At 43.0% G+C, this 22,805-nt stretch overlaps 1 protein-coding gene across 1 annotated transcript; it reads left to right on the top strand.

Moving 5' to 3' along the window:
• Positions 1-1,068: 1,068 nt before the first annotated feature.
• Positions 1,069-19,052, top strand: LOC110501429 (kunitz-type serine protease inhibitor bitisilin-3). Its single transcript, XM_021578996.3, has 6 exons — positions 1,069-1,263; positions 5,654-5,860; positions 16,055-16,231; positions 16,521-16,565; positions 18,038-18,116; positions 18,271-19,052. The coding sequence occupies exons 1-6, from the start codon at positions 1,194-1,196 to the stop codon at positions 18,353-18,355; spliced, it is 663 nt and encodes a 220-aa protein (XP_021434671.3). The 5' UTR covers positions 1,069-1,193; the 3' UTR covers positions 18,356-19,052.
• The last annotated feature ends 3,753 nt before the right edge of the window (positions 19,053-22,805 follow it).

Raw genomic sequence — 22,805 nt, 5'->3', positions numbered from 1 at the left:
AAGTTTGCAGACGGCACTACAGCCCTCCTGTTCTCCACTCATTACCTGTATTAACTGCGCCTGTTTGAACTGGTTACCTGTATAAAAGACACCTGTCCACACACTCAATCAGACAGACTCCAACCTCTCCACAATGGCCAAGACCAGAGAGCTGTGTAAGGACATCAGGGATTGTCCCCCCCCCCCCCTCTTTTACACCGCTATTACACTCTGTTGTTATCGTCTATGCATAGTCACTGTAATAACTCTACCTACATGTACATATTACCTCAACAAACCGGTGCCCAAGCATATTGACTCTGTACCGGCACCCCCTGTATATAGTCTCGCTATTGTGGTTTTACTGCTGCTCTTAAATTACTTTTATTTCTTATTCTTATTCATATTTTTTTTATCTGCATTGTTGGTTAGGGGCTCGTAAGTAAGCATTTCACTGTAAGGTCTACACCTGCTGTATTTGGCACATGTGACTAATACAATTTGATTTGATTTGAGAGCAATGTTAAAGTCAAGTCACGACATGTGATTATTCATTCACAACTAGGATGTTGCTGGGCCCAGTGCAGGCAGTGTGGTCCCCTGGTCTTCTGGTCCCAGTGCTGTGGTAAAGGACGCTAGACTTGAGTGCAGTGGAGGTAGGAAGAATATGTTGGCTCTATATGTAATAGCGATTAACAGGAGTGACAGACATGGGGGTGATGTGGGCTAGCGTGGCTGAAATGCCAGGGCTGAATTTTTGTCCCAGTCCGTCCCTGCTTGGTTTGCCTTATTTTTGTTGTGCACATGTATTCATGGAACATTAGATTCAAAGCAAATTAAACTTGTCTTCAATAAACAAATTGGAGCAAATACTTTTACAGTATTTGAAAAAAAGTGTGATCTCTGGTTAAAGATCGAGTTTTGACGTCCTCTCTATATGTTAACCTATACAGCACAAACAGATCTGGGACCAGGCTAACAGATCTGGGAACAGGCTAATATCCTTTTTGCACCCAATACCCTTATAGTACACTCCTTTTACCTGGGGCCCATAGGGAATAGGGTTTGGGACACAGCCCTGGTATCAGAGGAACCATTATAAGTACAAAGGTCAGTGATGTTAACTGCCAATCCTCCACTTCCCCTGTAGTTTACTGGAGACTACAATCGTCATTCACTCTGCTGAAGACTAGAGAGAACACACAGACAACATCATGAAACAAATGGTCATATTTGGGGTTTTTGCTTTTGCTACATTCTACATGGTTCACACTGAAGTACCAGGTAGGTTCAATCATTTAGTATTTATGTGTGACTACCTCAGTCAGTACCAGGTAGGTTCAATCATTTAGTATTTATGTGTGACTACCTCAGTCAGTACCAGGTAGGTTCAATCATTTAGTATTTATGTGTGACTACCTCAGTCAGTACCAGGTAGGTTCAACCATTTAGTATTTATGTGTGACTACCTCAGTCAGTACCAGGTAGGTTCAACCATTTAGTATTTATGTGTGACTACCTCAGTCAGTACCAGGTAGGTTCAATCATTTAGTATTTATGTGTGACTACCTCAGTCAGTACCAGGTAGGTTCAACCATTTAGTATTTGTGTGACTACCTCAGTCAGTACCAGGTTTGTTCAATCATTTAGTATTTATGTGACTACCTCAGTCAGTACCAGGTAGGTTCAATCATTTAGTATTTATGTGACTACCTCAGTTAGTACCAGGTTTGTTCAATCATTTAGTATTTATGTGACTACCTCAGTCAGTACCAGGTTTGTTCAATCATTTAGTATTTATGTGACTACCTCAGTCAGTACCAGGTTTGTTCAATCATTTAGTATTTATGTGACTACCTCAGTCAGTACCAGGTTTGTTCAATCATTTAGTATTTATGTGACTACCTCAGTCAGTACCAGGTTTGTTCAATCATTTAGTATTTATGTGACTACCTCAGTCAGTGCTCTGTCTGTACATCTGAAATTAATTTGCATTTTGAGACTATGATTTCATCAGATTCTCAACCGTTCTCTGCTTATAAAGTTGTCTTAACTCTTCTTTTACTATGTTTTCGTTCTAGCATCAAACGCTGGTAATGTTTTTCAATTAGTTTTACTCCTCTGCCACTTGAAATAAGGGAAGCATGTCTGTGCTTCTCTTCAACTTGAGTTCACTTCACTTGAGTTTGGGAGGGAGTGCAAAAAAGTCCAACACACTTTTCATTCAATATAGAAAATATGACAATATTTTACAACAATATTTATGAATTTAATCAATGAATGAAGTTACTCATGTTTCAATATGTTATCCATTCTAAGATTATGCATGTATGGTAACACTGTAACTAATATAGAACAGGGAGGTCAAATGTTATTCTCTTCAAATCCTTTATGATCCGTGGCAGTATCAGTCTGACAACATGGCGGTTTCACTGACAGTTGAAGGCTTTACTTTAGATCAAGACGTAATAAAATACAAGCACTAATTCTCATCTGTTTCTGTGTCAAAGGTTTTCTTTCTGAAGCAGTTGAATAGAGTATACATTGTACAGTGAAATATGAATGCTTCATATTCATCTGTTTTGATGGGCGTTGATGAGGTGTTGAAGGTTTACCTTTCGACCTTGTGGGCCATATCCAACACCAGCGTAGTGCTAAGTCCAGGTCACATGGTGTAAATCTGAGAATCAAGGCTAGGATGAAAAGAAGGTGGTTTGTTGTTGGATGTTGTTGTCCTACAGTTTAGGAGTCAGAGTTTACAGAGAATGCTGCTTCCTGTATTTGAAATGTTTTAGGACCCTATAAAGCAAGGAACAATCATTTGCCCAACAATGATATTGCGACATCGACATTGCGCAAACTGAGAGGGTCACATGGGTTTCTGCCATTAAGGGACTCAACAACCTCAAATCTACCCCAGACTGGGACCACAGCTAATTGTTATAGACCTTAATACCATCAGGATAGTTAGTTGGGCTGTGGTTGCTGGATGAGAAGGGGTTATGGTCAATAAGATACAGAGAAGTTAGTTGGGCTGTGACTAGTGGTTGGGGAGGGGTTACGGTCAAGGTCAATAAGATACAGGGAAGTTGTGCTGTGGCAGCAGGCTGGATGGTTTGACCTGGTTCAGTTTTCCGCATGGTGTTCTGACCATCTCTGAAGGTCTAGAACATCTTGGTTTCAGCTCTCTCTCTGGAGGTCTAGACCATCTTGGTTCCAGTTCTCTCTCTGGAGGTCTAGACCATCTTGGTTTCAGTTCTCTCTGGAGGTCTAGCCCATCTTGGTTTCAGTTCTCTCTCTGGAGGTCTAGACCATCTTGGTTCCAGTTCTCTCTCTGGAGGTCTAGACCGTCTTGGTTTCAGTTCTCTCTGGAGTTCGATACCGTCTTGGTTTCAGCTCTCTCTGGAGTTCAAGACCATCTTGGTTCCAGTTCTCTCTCTGGAGGTCTAGACCATCTTGGTTCCAGTTCTCTCTCTGGAGGTCTAGACCACCTTGGTTCCAGTTCTCTCTCTGGAGGTCTAGAACATCTTGGTTCCAGTTCTCTCTCTGGAGGTCTAGACCACCTTGGTTCCAGTTCTCTCTCTGGAGGTCTAGACCATCTTGGTTTCAGCTCTCTCTGGAGGTCTAGACCACCTTGGTTTCAGCTCTCTCTGGAGTTCTAGACCGTCTTGGTTTCAGCTCTCTCTGGAGTTCTAGACCATCTTGGCAAAAGGACATCTTTCTACCAATGGAATCTGTGTTGCATTGTAAGGGATTGGATGGAATCTGTGTTGCATTGTAAGGGATTGGATACATACGTCCTAATACGTCCAGAAAAATAATTAGACCGTACATACATCTCTGTGATGGACACCCTCACTTTGACTTGCTTTAAAAACAAGAAGCCAAAAAGCCTCTAGGCTGCCATATTGAAAACGTGGGACTGAGGAGGGAGTTGAGGGTGGGACTGAGAAGGGAGTGGTGAAACTGTAGATGACATTATGATGTTTACAGCCATCATAAAAACTAGGAGTGGGCCTCTCTGGTGACAGAGTTAGTTAAACATTTACATTCAACATATTGCACGGTAATCATCTGCACTCAATCGTAGTGGATGTATGTAGTGCATGTACTGTTTGTAGTGCATATTCTTTGTCTGTCTAATTCTCCCCCTCATACTGCGACATTACAACATTAGAAATACAAGTGGTATACAAGTGCAATTTATCTTAAAATCTATTTTTCTAAATGCATCCAACCCCTAAATGTGTTCTGTCTGCTCAGTTCTCTCTACTTTATCTCCATCTCTCCATGGTCCAGCAGCACACAGGATGTTCTCAGGTCTCTCTACCTGTCTGTTCTAATTTATCTCTCCATGTTCGAGAAGCTCACAGGATGTTCTCAGTTCTCTCTACCTGTCTGTTCTAATTTATCTCTCCATGGTCCAGCAGCACACAGGATGTTCTCAGGTCTCTCTACCTGTCTGTTCTAATTTATCTCTCCATGGTCCAGCAGCACACAGGATGTTCTCGGGTCTCTCTACCTGTCTGTTCTAATTTATCTCCATCTCTCCATGGTCCAGCAGCACACAGGATGTTCTCAGTTCTCTCTACCTGTCTGTTCTAATTTCTCTCCATGGTCCAGCAGCACACAGGATGTTCTCAGGTCTCTCTACCTGTCTGTTCTAATTTATCTCCATCTCTCCATGGTCCAGCAGCACACCGGATGTTCTCAGGTCTCTCTACCTGTCTGTTCTAATTTATCCCCATCTCTCAATGGTCCAGCAGCACACCGGATGTTCTCAGGTCTCTCTACCTGTCTGTTCTAATTTATCTCCATCTCTCCATGGTCCAGCAGCACACAGGATGTTCTCAGTTCTCTCTACCTGTCTGTTCTAATTTCTCTCCATGGTCCAGCAGCACACAGGATGTTCTCAGGTCTCTCTACCTGTCTGTTCTAATTTATCTCTCCATGGTCCAGCAGCACACAGGATGTTCTCACGTCTCTCTACCTGTCTGTTCTAATTTATCCCCATCTCTCCATGGTCCAGCAGCACACAGGATGTTCTCAGGTCTCTCTACCTGTCTGTTCTAATTTATCTCTCCATGGTCCAGCAGCACACAGGATGTTCTCGGGTCTCTCTACCTGTCTGTTCTAATTTATCTCCATCTCTCCATGGTCCAGCAGCACACAGGATGTTCTCAGTTCTCTCTACCTGTCTGTTCTAATTTCTCTCCATGGTCCAGCAGCACACAGGATGTTCTCAGGTCTCTCTACCTGTCTGTTCTAATTTATCTTCATCTCTCCATGGTCCAGCAGCACACCGGATGTTCTCAGGTCTCTCTACCTGTCTGTTCTAATTTATCCCCATCTCTCAATGGTCCAGCAGCACACCGGATGTTCTCAGGTCTCTCTACCTGTCTGTTCTAATTTATCCCCATCTCTCCATGGTCCAGCAGCACACAGGATGTTCTCAGGTCTCTCTACCTGTCTGTTCTAATTCATCTCCATCTCTCCATGGTCCAGCAGCACACAGGATGTTCTCAGGTCTCTCTACCTGTCTGTTCTAATTTATCTCTCCATGGTCCAGCAGCACACAGGATGTTCTCACTTCTCTCCACCTGTCTTTTGTAAAAGTTCCTTTTATCTTCTATGGTCCAACCCTCCCTCTCCATTTCTCTCTGTGTTCCAACAGAGTACTGTTCCCTACCACAGGATGAGGGTACAGCTCCAACCTCAGGAGCAGATGACTTCCAGATCCTGCTGTATTATGACGCAGCAAAAGACCTGTGCTACCCCTTCAAGTACCTGGGGGAGGGCGGCAACGCTAACCGCTTCACCCTGGAGAGGCTCTGTATGAGGAACTGTTCTGCCAAGGCAGAGGAGATCTATCCCGTGGACGGTGAGATAACACACATTTAAAGTAGAACTTATAGCCTTTTAGCAACATGACATCTGATTTAAAATCTGTTTATATACAGCCCGCAAAAAATATTACACCTTTTATTATTCTCTGACAAGTGAGCAGATAGATATGGTCATTTTTACGTTTTCATCAATTCATAGAATATTTTGGGAATGTCAACAAACGCTGACACTATATCTGACCAAATGGTGGAAGACAAGCGTTGTAATTTTGAATTCTGTAAAGTCTGTGTGGAAGAGGTGAAAAATGATCGTTATCTATCAACAATGACAAGCCACCGGGGTCTGACAATCTGGATGGAAAATTACTATGGATAATAACGGACGATATTCCACATTTCAATTTAAGCCTACTAGAAAGTACGTGCCCTCAGGCCTGGAGGGAAGCAAAAGTAATTCCACTACCTAAGAATAGTAAAGCCCCCTTTACTGGCTCAAATAGCCGACCAATCAGCCAGTTACCAACCCTTAGTAAACTTCTGGAAAAAAATGGTGCTTGACCAGATACAATGTTATTTTACAGTAAACAAATTGACAGGATTTCAGCACGCATGTGGGGAAGGACATTCAACAAACAGAGCACTTACACAAATGACTGATGATTGGCTGAGAGAAAATGATAAAAAGATTGTGTGGGCTGTTTTGTTAGACTTCAGTGCAGCTTTTGACATTATCGATCATAGTCTGCTGCTGTAAAAACGTATGCGTTATGGCTTTACACCCCTTGCTATAATGTGGATAAAGAGTTCTGTCTAACAGAACACAGAGGGTGTTCTTAATGGAAGCATCTCCAACAGAATCAGGAATACTCCAAGGCAGCTGTCTAGGCCCATTACTTTTTTCAAAGTTTACTAATGACATGCCACTGACTTTCAGTAAAGCAAGCGTGTCTATGTATGAGGATGACTCAACACTATACATGTCAGCTACTTCAGCGATTGAAATGACAACACTTAATAAAGGGCTGCAGTTAGTTTCAGAATGGTTGGCAAGGAATGAGTTAGTCCTAAATATTTATAAAACTAAAAGCATTTGGGACAAATCATTTACTGAACCCTATACTAAATCTTGTAATGAATATTGTGGAAATTTAGCAAATTGAGGAGACTAAACCGCTTGGAGTAACCCTGGATTGGAAACTGTCATGGTCAAAACATATTGATACAACAGTAGCTAAGATGGGGAGAAGTCTGTCCATAATAAAGTGCTGCTCTCCATTCTTAACAGCATTATTAACAAGGCAGGTCCTACAGGCCCTAGATTTGTCACACCTGGACTACTGTTCAGTCGTGTGGTCAGGTGCCACAAAAAAGGACTCAGGAAAATTGCAGTTGGCTCAGAACAGGGCAGCATGGCTGGCCCTGAAAAGTACATGGAGAGCTAACATTAATAATATGCATGTAAATCTCTCCTGGCTCAAAGTGGAGGAGAGATTGACTTCATCACTACTTTTATTTATGAGAGGTATTGACATGATGAATGTACCGAGCTGTCTGTCTAAACTACTGGCACACAGCTCGGACACCCATGCATACCCCACAAGACATGCCACAAGAGGTCTCTTTACAGTCCCCAAGTCCAGAACAGACAATTGGAGGCACACGTGGAACTCTATTCCACATCAAGTAACTCATGCAAGCAATAAAATTAGATTTTAAAAAATGATCAAAATACACCTTATGGAACAGCGGGGACTGTTAAGCAACACCCACATGCATACAAACACATGGTAACATACGCACTCTCAACGTCAACAGTGAAGAGGCGTCTCCGGGATGCTGGCCTTCTGTCCAGTGTCCGTGTTCTTTTGCCCATCTTAATTTTTATTTTTACTGGCCAATCAGAGATGTCTTTTTCTTTGTAACTCTGACTAGAAGGCCAGCATCCCGGTGTCACCTCTTCACTGTTGACGTTGGGACTGGTGTTTTGCGGGTACTATTTTATGAAGCTGCTAGTTGAGGATTTGTGAGTCGTCTGTTTCTCAAACGAGACACACTAATGTACTTGTCCTCTTGCTCAGTTGTGCACCGTGGCCTCCCACCCCTCTCTATTCTGGCTAGAGCCAGTTTGCGCTGTTCCAGTAATACATAGCGTTGTATGAGATCTTCAGATTCTTGGCAATTTCTCGCATGGAATAGTCTTCATTTCGCAGAACAAGACTGACGAGTTTCAGAAGAAAGGTCTTTGTTTCTAGCCATTTTGAGCCTGTAATCAAACCCACAAATGTTGATGCTCCAGATACTCAACTAGTCTAAAGAAGGCCAGTTTTATTGCAGTTTTTAACTGTGCTAACATAATTACAAAAGGGTTTTCTAATGATCAATTAGCCTTTTATTGAAATTATAAACTTGGATTAGCTAACAAAGTGCCATTGGAATACAGGAGTGATGGTTGCTGATAATGGGCCTCTGTACGCCTATATAGATATTCCATTAAAAATATGCCGTTTCCAGCTACAATAGTCATTTACAACATTAACAATGTCTACACTGTATTTCTGATCAATTTGATGCTATTTTAATGGACAAAAAATAATTTTCTTTCAAAAACAAGGACATTTCTATGTGACCGCAAACTTTTGAATGATAGTGTATGTGGTATTAGAATAGGGAGGGCACGTAGTGTGTTGTGAAAACTGTTGTGAATGTATTGTAATGTTTTTACAATTGTGTAGCTGCCTTCATTTTGCTGGACCCAACTGCAGCATCTCTTGCTGTAGCCAACGAAAACAATAAGAGGGGAAAAAGTCGGTCCCTCACCCACTCCTCCAATGACATGACACCCTACCAAATAGACAAAGTCTAACGTTAGGCCTCATGTTTTTAGCTTTATAAATAAATATATAGCTTCATAATTAGATACGCCCAGGTGTGTCAAACTCAATCAGCGCATGGACCATACTGAAAAAAATATAACGAATTCGCGGGCCAGACATAGCCCATTTGTTGTCGTTTTTAAACGTGAAACTGCGACCCAAACTGGCCATTGTTTTATTGGAAAAAAATGTGCGCCTTTATAATGCCCACTTATGTACAAAGGACGGTGTATATAGCATGTCAACTTATAAAACAAAAAGAGATAAATAATATTAGTCCAGCCTTTGCTGCTATGCCTGCAGATGTGCATAATATGCTGCAACCCTAATCAAAAGGGATTTAATAACTCAAAAACCCAAACCTAGCTTTAGGTTGTTGTAACATTTAAATTGAACATGTTTTTTCACTGCGTGGATTATCAGTGTGGTTGAATGCAGCATTGTTGTATGGTGCGTTCCACATGTATTGTAGTTGAGTAACCAACCTAGGCTACTGCTATAATAGGTCTACACATTTCTCTTTTGCATGGTGTTTTGTTGCCGATTTAGTTTTTTGGTTATTAATTGTAAAGCTTTAAAAACCAAAGCCAGACTGCAACATTGGTAGCCTAGCTAGGAATGTGGATTGCATCTGTACACTTTCCCTCAAAGCAGCGCGATTGAAGTTGATTTCACCGATGCGATCGCATCAGGCAGTCATTTCATAAAGTAGATGATCCTATTAAAATATATTCTAATGAGAAGTTAGCGAAAATAAATAAGATCTTGCTACCATCGAAAGGAAAATCCCTATCTATTTGTTGAAAATCCCGATTTAAATCTTTAGTCATTTATCCCAGTTTACCAATTTGCTTATGGCCTTGCCTACACCTAGCGACCTTTTAACAATGAAAAGTATTCCATTGTATTTGGAATGGCAAGCCAGATAAAATTAAACTAGACTATTTATATAATAAATATTAATTCGGAGGACAGATATTAAATATTAAAGCATTAGACCTCACTAAATCCAAACTGGTTCTTCAGCAGATTAGTAATAACGTCTCACCCCATGTTCAAGAACAGCCTTTTTATTTAGATTACAACATCACACTTCGGTTATTTGAAAAGGAAATATTCTCCAAATATCTCTATTTTTAAAATAAGCCATAGAAAGTTAGTTACAATTTCAGTTTAATCCACCAGAAAAGCCAGAACAAATAATCCAACAAATATTATGGTTAAACTCAAACTAATTGATTAAAATAAAAATGTATAATCTTTGTAAATGATAACTCCACCAGTCCTATTTATGATATGTCACACATACAGCTAACAAAAATATATGGAAATGCTCTACCCAACATTACAACCAACTAATTGCAGCATTACAGAACAAATGGAAGAGGCAGGGGGAAAGTAAGGAACTTGTCTGTCGGCGCTGCATTAATAACCTCTACTGACTCCCCATCCCGCATGAGGGAGCGTAATCATCGACTGACACTAATTAGCATAACGCAACGGACATAAATATTCCTAGAAAATATTCCTATTCATGAAAATCACAAATGAAATATATTGAGACACAGCTTAGCCTTTTGTTAATCACCCTGTCATCTCAGATTTTCAAAATATGCTTTACAGCCAAAGCTAGACAAGCATTTGTGTATGTTCATCAATAGCCTAGCATAGCATTTTGTCCAGCTAGCAGCAGGTAACTTGGTCACGGAAATCAGAAAAGCAATCAAATTAAATCGTTTACCTTTGACGAGCTTCGGATGTTTTCACTCACGAGACTCCCAGTTAGATAGCAAATGTTCCTTTTTTCCAAAAATATTATTTTTGTAGGCGAAATAGCTCCGTTTGTTCTTCACATTTGGCTGAGAAATCGCCCGGAAATTGCAGTCACGAAAACGTCGAAAAATATTCCAAATTAGCTCCATAATATAGACAGAAACATGGCAAACGTTGTTTATAATCAATCCTCAAGGTGTTTTTCAAATATCTATTCGATAATATATCCATCGGGACAATTCGTTTTTCAGTAGGACCGATTGGAGTAATGGCTACCACTGTATTTTACACGAGAATCTCTCTGGGAGCATCAGGTGACCACTTGCGCAATGTAGCCGCTTACGGGTATTCTTCAACATAAATGCGTAAAAAACTACGTCACAATGCTGTAGACACCTTGGGGAATACGTAGAAAGCGTAATCTGGTTGATAGCCCATTCACTGCTCAATATGAAAGCATAGGATGTAGCGCTTTCAAAACATGAGGCACTTCCGGATTGGATTTTTCTCAGGCTTTCGCTTGCAACATCAGTTCTGTTATACTCACAGACAATATTTTTTACGGTTTTGGAAACTATAGAGTGTTTTCTATCCTAAACTGTCAATTATATGCATATTCTAGCATCTTGTCCTGACAAAATATCCCGTTTACTACGGGAACGTTTTTTTTTTCCAAAAATGAAAATACTGCTCCCTAGTCACAACTTAAAGACCATAATTGGTTAAAGAAAATTGTGATTTAAAAAAAAGTGTACCAGTTTCATTTAAGGACCAAAACATTGACAGCTTTCCCAACTATAAACTTAGGACACTAAAGAGGCCTTTCTACTGACTCTGAAAAACACCAAAATAAAAATTCCCAGGGTCCCTGCTCATCTGTGTGAATGTGCTTTAGGCATGCTGCAAGGAGGCATGAGGACTGCAGATGTGGCCGGGGCAATAAGTTGCAATGTCCGTACTGTGAGACACCTAAGACAGCGCTACAGGGAGACAGGACGGACAAGCTGATCGTCCTCGTAATGGCAGACCCCGTGTAACAACACCTTCACAGGATCGGTACATCCGAACATCACACCTGTGGGACAGGTGCAGGATGGCAAGAACAACTGCAGAGTTACACCGGGAATGTACAATCCCTCCATCAGTGGTTAGACTGTCCGCAATAGGCTGAGAGAGGCTGGACTGAGGGCTTGTAGGCCTGTTGTAAGGCAGTTCCTCATCAGACATCACCGGCAACAATGTCGCTTATGGGCACAAACCCACCGTTGCTGGACCAGACAGGACTGGCATAAATCAAATCAAATTTTATATGTCACATACACATGGTCAGCAGATGTTATTGGTCACATACACATGGTTAGCAGATGTTATTGGTCACATACACATGGTTAGCAGATGTTAATGCGAGTGTAGCGAAATGCTTGTGCTTCTAGTTCTGACAATGCAGTAATAACCAATGAGTAATCTAACAATTCCACAACTACTTCCTTATACACACAAGTGTAAAGGGATAAAGAATATGTACATAAAGATATATGAATGAGTGATGTTACAGAACGGCATAGGCAAGATGTAGTAGATGGTATCGAGTACAGTATATACATATGAGATGAGTAATGTAGGGTATGTAAACATTATATTAAGTGGCATTGTTTAAAGTGGCCAGTGATACATTTTTACATCAATATTGATGAATTTTCATTATTAAAGTGGCTGGAGTTGAGTCAGTCTGTTGGCAGCAGCCACTCAATGTTAGTGGTGGCAGGTAGTTTGCCCCCGGTGATGCGTTGTGCAGACCTCACTACCCTCTGGAGAGCCTTACGGTTGTGGGCGGAGTTTGTCCGTGATGTGTACGCCGAGGAACTTAAAACTTACTTCCCTCTCCACTACTGTCCCGTCGTGTGCGTTGTGTGTGGATAGGGGGGTGCTCCCTCTGCTGTTTCCTGAAGTCCACAATCATCTCCTCTGTTTTGTTGACATTGAGTGTGAGGTAATTTTCCTGACACCACACTCCGAGGGCCCTCATCTCCTCCCAGTTGGCCGTCTCGTCGTTGTTGGTAATCAAGCCTACCAAATTTTTATTTATTTAATTTTTTATTTGTCACATACACATGGTTAGCAGCTGCCTTATTATTATTCGACCATGCTGGTCATTTATGAACATTTGAACATCTTGACAATGTTTTGTTATAATCTCCACCCGGCACAGCCAGAAGAGGACTGGCCACCCCACATAGCCTGGTTCCTCTCTAGGTTTCTTCCTAGGTTTTGGCCTTTCTAGGGAGTTTTTCCTAGCCACCGTGCTTCTACACCTGCATTGCTTGCTGTTTGGGGTTTTAGGCTGGGTTTCTATACAGCACTTTGAGATATCAGCTGATGTACGAAGGGCTATATAAATAAATTTGATTTGATTTGATGATTTAATGCGAGCGTAGCGAAATGCTTGTGCTTCTAGTTCCGACAATGCAGTAATAACAAGTAATCTAACTAACAATTCCAAAACTACTGTCTTGTACACAGTGTAAGGGGATAAAGAATATGTACATAAGGATATATGAATGAGTGATGGTACAGAGCAGCATAGGCAAGATACAGTAGATGGTATCGAGTACAGTATATACATATGAGATGAGTATGTAAACAAAGTGGCATAGTTAAAGTGGCTAGTGATACATGTATTACATAAGGATACAGTCGATGATATAGAGTACAGTATATACGTATGCATATGAGATGAATAATGTAGGGTAAGTAACATTAAATAAGGTAGCATTGTTTAAAGTGGCTAGTGATATATTTACATAATTTCCCATCAATTCCCATTATTAAAGTGGCTGGAGTTGAGTCAGTGTCAGTGTGTTGGCAGCAGCCACTCAATGTTAGTGGTGGCTGTTTAACAGTCTGATGGCCTTGAGATAGAAGCTGTTTTTCAGTCTCTCGGTCCCAGCTTTGATGCACTTGTACTGACCTCGCCTTCTGGATGATAGTGGGGTGAACAGGCAGTGGCTCGGGTGGTTGATGTCCTTGATGATCTTTATGGCCTTCCTGTGACATCGGGTGGTGTAGGTGTCCTGGAGGGCAGGTAGTTTGCCCCCGGTGATGCGTTGTGCAGACCTCACTACCCTCTGGAGAGCCTTACGGTTGAGGGCGGAGCAGTTGCCGTACCAGGCGGTGATACAGCCCGCCAGGATGCTCTCGATTGTGCATCTGTAGAAGTTTGTGAGTGCTTTTGGTGTCAAGCTGAATTTCTTCAGCCTCCTGAGGTTGAAGAGGCGCTGCTGCGCCTTCTTCACAATGCTGTCTGTGTGAGTGGACCAATTCAGTTTGTCTGTGATGTGTACGCCGAGGAACTTAAAACATACTACCCTCTCCACTGCTGTTCCATCGATGTGGATAGGGGGGTGTTCCCTCTGCTGTTTCCTGAAGTCCACAATCATCTCCTTAGTTTTGTTGACGTTGAGTGTGAGGTTATTTTCCTGACACCACACTCCGAGGGCCCTCACCTCCTCCCTGTAGGCCGTCTCGTCGTTGTTGGTAATCAAGCCTACCACTGTTGTGTCGTCCGCAAACTTAATGATTGAGTTGGAGGCGTGCGTGGCCACGCAGTCGTGGGTGAACAGGGAGTACAGGAGAGGGCTCAGAACGCACCCTTGTGGGGCCCCAGTGTTGAGGATCAGCGGGGAGGAGATGTTGTTGCCTACCCTCACCACCTGGGGGCGGCCCGTCAGGAAGTCCAGTACCCAGTTGCACAGGGTGGGGTTGAGACCCAGGGTCTCGAGCTTGATGACGAGCTTGGAGGGTACTATGGTGTTAAATGCTGAGCTGTGGTCGATGAACAGCATTCTCACATAGGTATTCCTCTTTTCCAGATGGGTTAGGGCAGTGTGGTTGCGATTGCGTCGTCTGTGGACCTATTTGGGCGGTAAGCAAATTGGAGTGGGTCAGGTAGGGTGTCAGGTAGGGTGGAGGAGATATGGTCCTTGACTTGACTTGACTTCATCATGACGGAAGTGAGTACTACAGGGCGGTAGTCGTTTAGCTCATAAAGAGCTCTTCACTGACATGTCACGGTTTTGTCTCACCAGGGATGATGGTCGGATTTGCGTTTATCATCGAAGGAATGAGCATTATACCGAGAACTGTACTCTTGAGCGGGATCAATTCGGAGGTGGATGGTCCGTCATGGTCTGGGCCGGTGTGTCACAGCGTCATCGGACTGAGCTTGTTGTCATTGCAGGCAATCTCAACGCTGTGCGTTACAGGAAAGACATCCTCCTCCCTCATGTGGTACCCTTCCCGCAGGCTCATCCTGACATGACCCTCCAGCATGACTGCCACCAGCCATACTGCTCATTCTGTGCGTGATTTCCTGCAAGACAGGAATGTCAGTGTTCTGCCATGGCCAGCAAAAAGCCCAGATCTCAATCCCACTGATTGAGCACATCTGGGACCTGTTGGATCGGAGGAGGAGGCCATTCCCCCAGAAATGTCTAGGAACTTGCAGGTACCTTGGTGGAAGAGTGGGGTAACATCTCACAGCAAGAACTGGCAAATCTGGTGCAGTCCATGAGGAGGAGATGCACTGCAGTACTTAATGCAGCTGGTGGCCACACCAGATAATGACTTACTTTTGATTTTGTCTCCCCCTTTGTTCAGGAACACATTATTCAATTTCTGTTAGTCACATGTCTGTGGAACTTGTTCAGTTTATGTCTCAGTTGTTGAATGTTGCTATGTTCATACAAATATGTACACATGAGCTAGGCATCCTGCCAGCGGGACACCTGTTGACAATTTCCGGTGAAATTGGAGTGCGATCAAATTCAAATAAATAATCATAAAATGTATGGATATTAAACATTTAGGTACATGTCTTATATCTGTTAAAAGCTTAAATGATTGTTAATCTAACTGAATTGTCCGATTTACAATAGGCTTTACAGCAAAACATGCCATGCGATTGTTTGAGGACGGCACCCCACATCAAAATATTTTCCAACCAGCACAGGTTTCATAAATTCACAAATAGCGATTAAATATTCACTTACTTTTTGAAAATCTTCCTCTGATTTGCAATCCAAAGGGTCCCAGCTACAACATGTAGTGTCGTTTTGTTAGATAAAATCCTTCTTTATATCCCAAAGTCAATTTAGTTGGCGCCATCGATTTGAGTAATCCACTCGTTTAACATGGAAAGAATGGAATCCGAATTCTACACTTAAACTTTGTTTTAACAAGTAAAAATACGTTTCTATTTATTCCTCACGTACCCTAAAATGTAATTACACTATAATTAAAGAAGTATGTTCAATAGGAAAGCAAAATTAGCAGGTTCGCTTCGCTGCGAACTCAAACACGGATTTCCGAACTTGTGTCATTGTACTAAAACTCATATTTATTCTTCATTTTTCAATGAACAAAGACTGCTGACATCTAGTGGAAGCCATAGGAATTGCAATCTGGGATTGCATATGACCCTATGCTTTCCATTGTAAGAGCAATGTGTCCTAGTGTGTAATTAATCACACATCTTAGTGTGTAATTAATGCCATCTCTCCATACCCAACCCTTGTCCTTCCCCAGAGTCAAAAGCCTGCCACTTCAAGAAGGCTCTGGGTGAATGCTTTGGCACCTACCTGCGTTATTTCTACGACCCCATCCATGAGAAGTGTAAGAAGTTTCACTGGACTGGCTGTGTGGGGAACGGGAACAGGTTCATCGACCATCATGCCTGTAATGCCACCTGTGCTGGGATTCATGGTAAAATGACATTACATAAAATTACATAGCAGAGCAAAAAATGTATTAATCAATGATGAAATATCAATTATTCTTGTAGTGTTCAATGAAACTGAAAACTAACTACAGATGAATGTCATGTTGAATAACAATCTGATATTATAATATCTATAACAATCTGATATTATAATATCTATATTAATCTGATTATAATTTCTATAACAATCTGATGTTATGTCTATAATAATCTGATATTATAATAATCTAATATTATGTTGTCTATAATATTTCTGACATGTTCTGTCATCAGATGAGGGTACTGAAGAGGAGGAGGATGAGCCCGATACTCCTGTTGGTGAGTAGAGAAATACACTACATGACCAAATTAATGTGGACACCTGTCGAACATCCCATTCCAAAATCATGGGCATTAATATGGAGTTGGTCTACCCTTTGCTGCTATAACAGCCTCCACTCTTCTGGGAAGGCTTTCCACTAGATGTTGGATTATTGCTGCGGGGACTTGCTTCCATTCAGCCACAAGAGCATTAGTGAGGTCGAGCAGTGTGCTCGATGTTATACACCTGTCAGCAAACGAATGTGGCTGAAATAGCCAAATCCAATCATTTGAAGTGGTGTCCACATACTTTTGTATTGTACAGTGCATTCGGAAGTATTCAGACCCCTTAATTTTTTCCACATTTGTTACGTTACAGCCTTATTCTAAAATTGATTAAATCTTTTTTTTCCTCACCAGTCAACACACAATACCCCATAATGACGAATCAAAACCGTTCTTTAGAAATCTGTGCTAATCTATTAAAAATAAAAAACAAATATCACATTTATATAAGTATTCAGACCTTTCACAGGGTTCATCAAGGGTCTCTCCGTACTTTGCTCCGTTTATCTTTCCCTCGATCCTGACTAGTCTCCCAGTCTCTGCCTATGAAAAACATCCCCAAAGCATGATGCCTCCACCACCATGCTTCACCGTAGGGATGATGGTGCCAGGTTTCCTCCAGACCTGGCGCTTGGCATTCAGTTAAATTTTGGTTTCATCAGACCAGAGAATCTTTTTTTCTCATGGTCTGAGAGTCCTTTAGGTGCCTTTTGGCAAACTTCAAGAGGGCTATCATGTGCCTTTTACTGAGGAGTGGCTTCCGTCTGGCCACTCTACCATAAAGGCCTGCTTGGTGGAGTGCTGCAGAGATGGTTGTCCTTCTGGAAGTTTCTCCCATCTCCACAGAGGAACTCTGGAGCTCTGTCCCAGGGACCATTAGGTTTTTGGTCACCTCCCTGACCAAGGCCCTTGTCCCCCGATTGCTTAGTTTGGCCGGGGGGCAGCTCTAGGAAGAGTCTTGATGTTTCCAAACTGTGGGACCTTATATAGACAGGTGTGTGCCTTTCCAAATCATGTCCAATCAGTTGAATTTACCACAGATGGACTCCAATCAAGTTATAGAAACATCTCAAGGATCATCAATGGAAACAGGATGCACCTGAGCTCAATTTCGAGTCTCATGTTTGTGTCTCATATATAATTGTTTAACATTTGCAAAAATTCTAAAAACACTTTTTCACTTTGTCATTATGGGGTATTAATGATTAATGAGAAAAATAAATAATTTAATCCATTTTAGAATAATGCTGTTAAGTAACAAAATGTGGAAAAAGCCAAGGGTTATGAATATGTTCCAAAGGCACTGTGTAGTGTAGGTCTGTTAAAAAAACAAAATACTGTAGGCCTGTTCAACAGTTTGGACTTAATATTCATTTATTATCTTCTGTTAATTAAACACTGACCTGTTATTCTGTTTCCTGCAGCCCTGATTCTAGGAGTGGTGTTTGGGATCACTGGAGCAATACTCATCATAGTCATTGTTGTCCTGGCCATGCAGAGCAAGTAAATACACTATTCATCATTCTCTTCTGTAATCTCTTCTGTTAGGAAACTAGTTGAACAGGACAATTAGAATTACTCAGTTTGTTCTATTTTAGTATTTTTTTAGCATATTTATGCTACAAATAACGAACTGTTCTTTTATATCAAATATCAGGAAGAATCACAAAAGTGATACAAAGAAAGTGAAAGATGTCAAGCTGGAGACACAACTGCAAGAAGAACCAATTGAGATGGCGTAGAGAAGAGAAGACAACCATGAAAGGAAATTAGAATAACTAGAACGCATGATTTCATTCATGTCAGCGTCCATGATGAGTTGACGGGAAGCCATATTGAGTGTACACATGCCAGTCATTCTAATTGTAGGGGAAAAACCAGCTCTGGCCCTCATCTGAATGGCCCCTCTCAGGGTGATATCATAGAGTAACATAGGCCTACAGTTGCAACTAACAAACTTCAAATTCCATATAATGTTTACCTCATTTGTTGTTATCAGACTATTCAAAAATCATTTGTTTCTGTGTTGACAATATCGTATCTGACTTCCCCATCACAAATGTACGCCAGGCTATTTTCCTCATGGTTATGTTTGACATCTCAGTTATTTTATAATGTATTTTTTATACACTCTCGTCTTTTACAATAAGAATGTATGTTTATTTCAAGTAAATTTGGTAACTACTCAAATCTTCTCCACAGATTTGAAAGAATAAGCAGTTAGATTAAAGTTTGTTATTGAACTACTGAGTGTGCAACAAGATTTATCTGATATTTTAATCGTTTTTAATGTGTTTTATGTGCTACGAAAGGTTTGTGTTTGGTCTGTATCAACATTCTAATAATAATATTAACATTCACATAGGTTTTGTAGAAAATACTAAATGGTATGTTTTTGAAGGACATGATATGAGAATAAACCAATACACAGTTTGAAAACATTTAGTCTTTCACGGGACTGCTATGACATCGTTCTGGACCAGGTTATCACCACCGATAGCGAGGGTGTCCAACAAGGGAGGTTTTCCTGCCCAACAAGGTTTTCCTGCCCAACAAGGTGTTCCTGTCCAACAAGGGGGTTGTTCCTGTCCAACAAGGGGGTTGTTCCTGTCCAACAAGGGGGTTGTTCCTGTCCAACAAGGGGGTTGTTCCTGTCAAACAACGTGGTGTTATTGTCCAACAGGGGGGATTGTCCTGTCCGACAAAGGGGATGTTCCTATCCAACAGTGGTGTATTACTGTCCAACCAGGGGGTGTTCCTATCCAACAAGGGGGTGTTCCTATCCAACCAGGGGCTGTTCCTGTCCAACTGTGGTGTGTTACTGTCCAGCAAGGGGGTGTTCCTATCCAATGGTGTTGTGTTACTGTCCAACCAGGGGGTGTTCCTGTCCAACTGTGGTGTGTTACTGTCCAGCAAGGGGGTGTTCCTATCCAAAGGTGGTGTGTTACTGTCCAACCAGGGGGTGTTCCTATCCAACAAAAGGGTGTTCCTATCCAACCAGGGGGTGTTCCTGTCCAACTGTGGTGTGTTACTGTCCAGCAAGGGGGTGTTCCTATCCAATGGTGTTGTGTTACTGTCCAACCAGGGGGTATTCCTATCCAACCATGGGGTGTGTTACTGTCCAACCAGGGGGTGTTACTGTCGAACCAGGGGGTGTTCCTATCCAACAAGGGGGTGTTCCTATCCAACCAGGGGGTGTTCCTGTCCAACTGTGGTTTGTTACTGTCCAGCAAGGGGGTGTTCCAATCCAATGGTGTTGTGTTACTGTCCAACCAGGGGGTGTTCCTATCCAACAGTGGTGTACTACTGTCCAACCAGGGGGTGTTCCTGTCCAACTGTGGTGTGTTACTGTCCAGCAAGGGGGTGTTCCTATCCAAAGGTGGTGTGTTACTGTCCAACCAGGGGGTTTTCCTATCCAAAGGTGGTGTGTTACTGTCCAACCAGGGGGTTTTCCTATCCAACAGTGATGTGTTACTGTCCAACAAGGGGGTGTTCCTATCCAACAGTGGTATGTTACTGTCCAACCAGGGGGTGTTCCTATCCAACAGTGATGTGTTACTGTCCAACAAGGGGGTGTTCCTATCCAACAGTGGTATGTTACTGTCCAACCAGGGGGTGTTCCTATCCAACAGTGATGTGTTACTGTTCAACCAGGGGGTTTTCCTATCCAACAGTGGTATGTTACTGTCCAACCAGGGGGTGTTCCTATCCAACAGTGATGTGTTACTGTCCAGCCAGGGGTTGTTCCTATCCAATGGTGGTGTGTTACTGTCCAACCAGGGGGTGTTCCTATCCAACAGTGGTATGTTACTGTCCAACCAGGGGGTGTTCCTATCCAACAGTGATGTGTTACTGTCCAACCAGGGGGTGTTCCTATCCAACAGTGGTATGTTACTGTCCAACCAGGGGGTGTTCCTATCCAACAGTGATGTGTTACTGTCCAACCAGGGGGTGTTCCTATCCAACAGTGATGTGTTACTGTCCAGCCAGGGGGTGTTCCTATACAACAGTGGTATGTTACTGTCCAACCAGGGGGTGTTCCTATCCAACAGTGATGTGTTACTGTCCAGCCAGGGGTTATTCCTATCCAACCATGGGGTGTGTTACTGTCGAACCAGGGGGGTGTTACAGTTGAACCAGCGGGTGTTCCTATCCAACCAGGGGGTGTACCTATCCAACAGTGGTGTGTTACTGTCCATCCAGGGGGTGTTCCTATCCAACCGTGGTTTGTTACTGTCCAACCAGGGGGTGTTCCTATCCAACCAGGTGGTGTTCCTATCCAACGGTGGTGTGTTACTGTCCAACGGTGGTGTATTTCTATCCAACAAGGGGGTGTTCCTATCCAACCAGGGGGTGTTCCTATCCAAAGGTGGTGTGTTACTGTCCAACCAGGGGGATTTCCTATCCAACAGTGGTGTGTTACTGTCCAACCAGGGGGTGTTCCTGTCCAACTGTGGTGTGTTACTGTCCAGCAAGGGGGTGTTCCTAACCAATGGTGTTGTGTTACTGTCCAACCAGGGGGTGTTCCTATCCAACGGTGGTGTGTTACTGTCCAACCAGGGGGTGTTCCTATCCAACAAGGGGGTGTTCCTATCCAACAAGGGGGTGTTCCTATCCAACAAGGGGGTGTTCCTATCCAACCAGGGGGTGTTCCTATCCAACAGTGGTGTGTTACTGTCCAACCAGGGGGTGTTCCTATCCAACAGTGGTGTGTTACTGTCCAACCAGGGGGTGTTCCTATCCAACAGTGGTATGTTACTGTCCAACCAGGGGGTGTTCCTTTTCAACAGTGATGTGTTACTGTCCAGCCAGGGGTTGTTTCTATCCAATGGTGGTGTGTTACTGTCCAACCAGGGGGTATTCCTATCCAACCATGGGGTGTGTTACTGTCGAACCAGGGGGTGTTACTGTCGAACCAGGGGGTGTTCCTATCCAACCAGGGGGTGTTCCTATCCAACAGTGGTGTGTTACTGTCCATCCAGGGGGTGTTCCTATCCAACCGTGGTGTGTTACTGTCCAACCAGGTAGTGTTCCTATCCAACCAGGTGGTGTTCCTATCCAACGGTGGTGTATTTCTATCCAACAAGGGGGTGTTCCTATCCAACCAGGGGGTGTTCCTATCCAAAGGTGGTGTGTTACTGTCCAACCAGGGGGATTTCCTATCCAACAGTTGTGTATTAATGTCCAACCAGGGGTGTTCCTATTCAACGGTGATGTGTTACTATCCAGCAAGGGGGTGTTTCTATCCAACGGTGGTGTGTTCCGATCCAACCGGGGGTGTTCCTATCCAACCAGGGTGGGTCCTGTCCTACCAGGTGGTGTTCCTATCCAACAGTGGTGTATTACTGTCCAACCAGGGGTTGTTCCTATCCAATCACGGGGTGTGTTACTGTCCAACCAGGGGGTGTTCCTATCCAACGGTGGTGTGTTACTGTCCAATCAGAGTGTGTTCCTATCTAAGGATGGTGTATTACTGTCCAACCAGGGGGTGTTCCTATTCAACCAGGTGGTGTTCCTATCCAACGGTGGTGTGTTACTCTCCAACGGTGGTGTATTTCTATCCAACAAGGGGGTGTTCCTATCCAACCAGGGGGTGTTCCTATCCAACAGTTGTGTATTAATGTACAACCAGGGGTGTTCCTATTCAACGGTGATGTGTTACTATCCAGCAAGGGGGTGTTCCTATCCAACGGTGGTGTGTTCCGATCCAACCGGGGGTGTTCCTATCCAACCAGGGTGTGTGTTACTGTCCTACCAGGTGGTGTTCCTATCCAACAGTGGTGTATTACTGTCCAACCAGGGGTTGTTCCTATCCAATCACGGGGTGTGTTCCTATCCAACAAGGGGGTGTTCCTATCCAAAGGTGGTGTGTTACTGTCCAACCAGGGGGATTTCCTATCCAACAGTGGTGTATTACTGTCCAACCAGGGGGTGTTCCTGTCCAACTGTGGTGTGTTAATGTCCAGCGAGGGGGTGTTCCTAACCAATGGTGTTGTGTTACTGTCCAACCAGGGGGTGTTCCTATCCAACGGTGGTGTGTTACTGTCCAACCAGGGGGTGTTCCTATCCAACCATGGGGTGTGTTCCTATCCAACAAGGGGGTGTTCCTATCCAACAAGGGGGTGTTCCTATCCAACAAGGGGGTGTTCCTATCCAACCAGGGGGTGTTCCTATCCAACAGTGGTGTGTTAC

The sequence above is a fragment of the Oncorhynchus mykiss genome, chromosome 2, assembly GCF_057628025.1.
Source record: "Oncorhynchus mykiss isolate SJ-2025 chromosome 2, ASM5762802v1, whole genome shotgun sequence".
Taxonomy (NCBI): domain Eukaryota; kingdom Metazoa; phylum Chordata; class Actinopteri; order Salmoniformes; family Salmonidae; genus Oncorhynchus; species Oncorhynchus mykiss.
The sequence above is the reverse complement of the archived record's forward strand: the minus strand, read 5'-3'. Positions and strand labels throughout refer to the sequence as shown.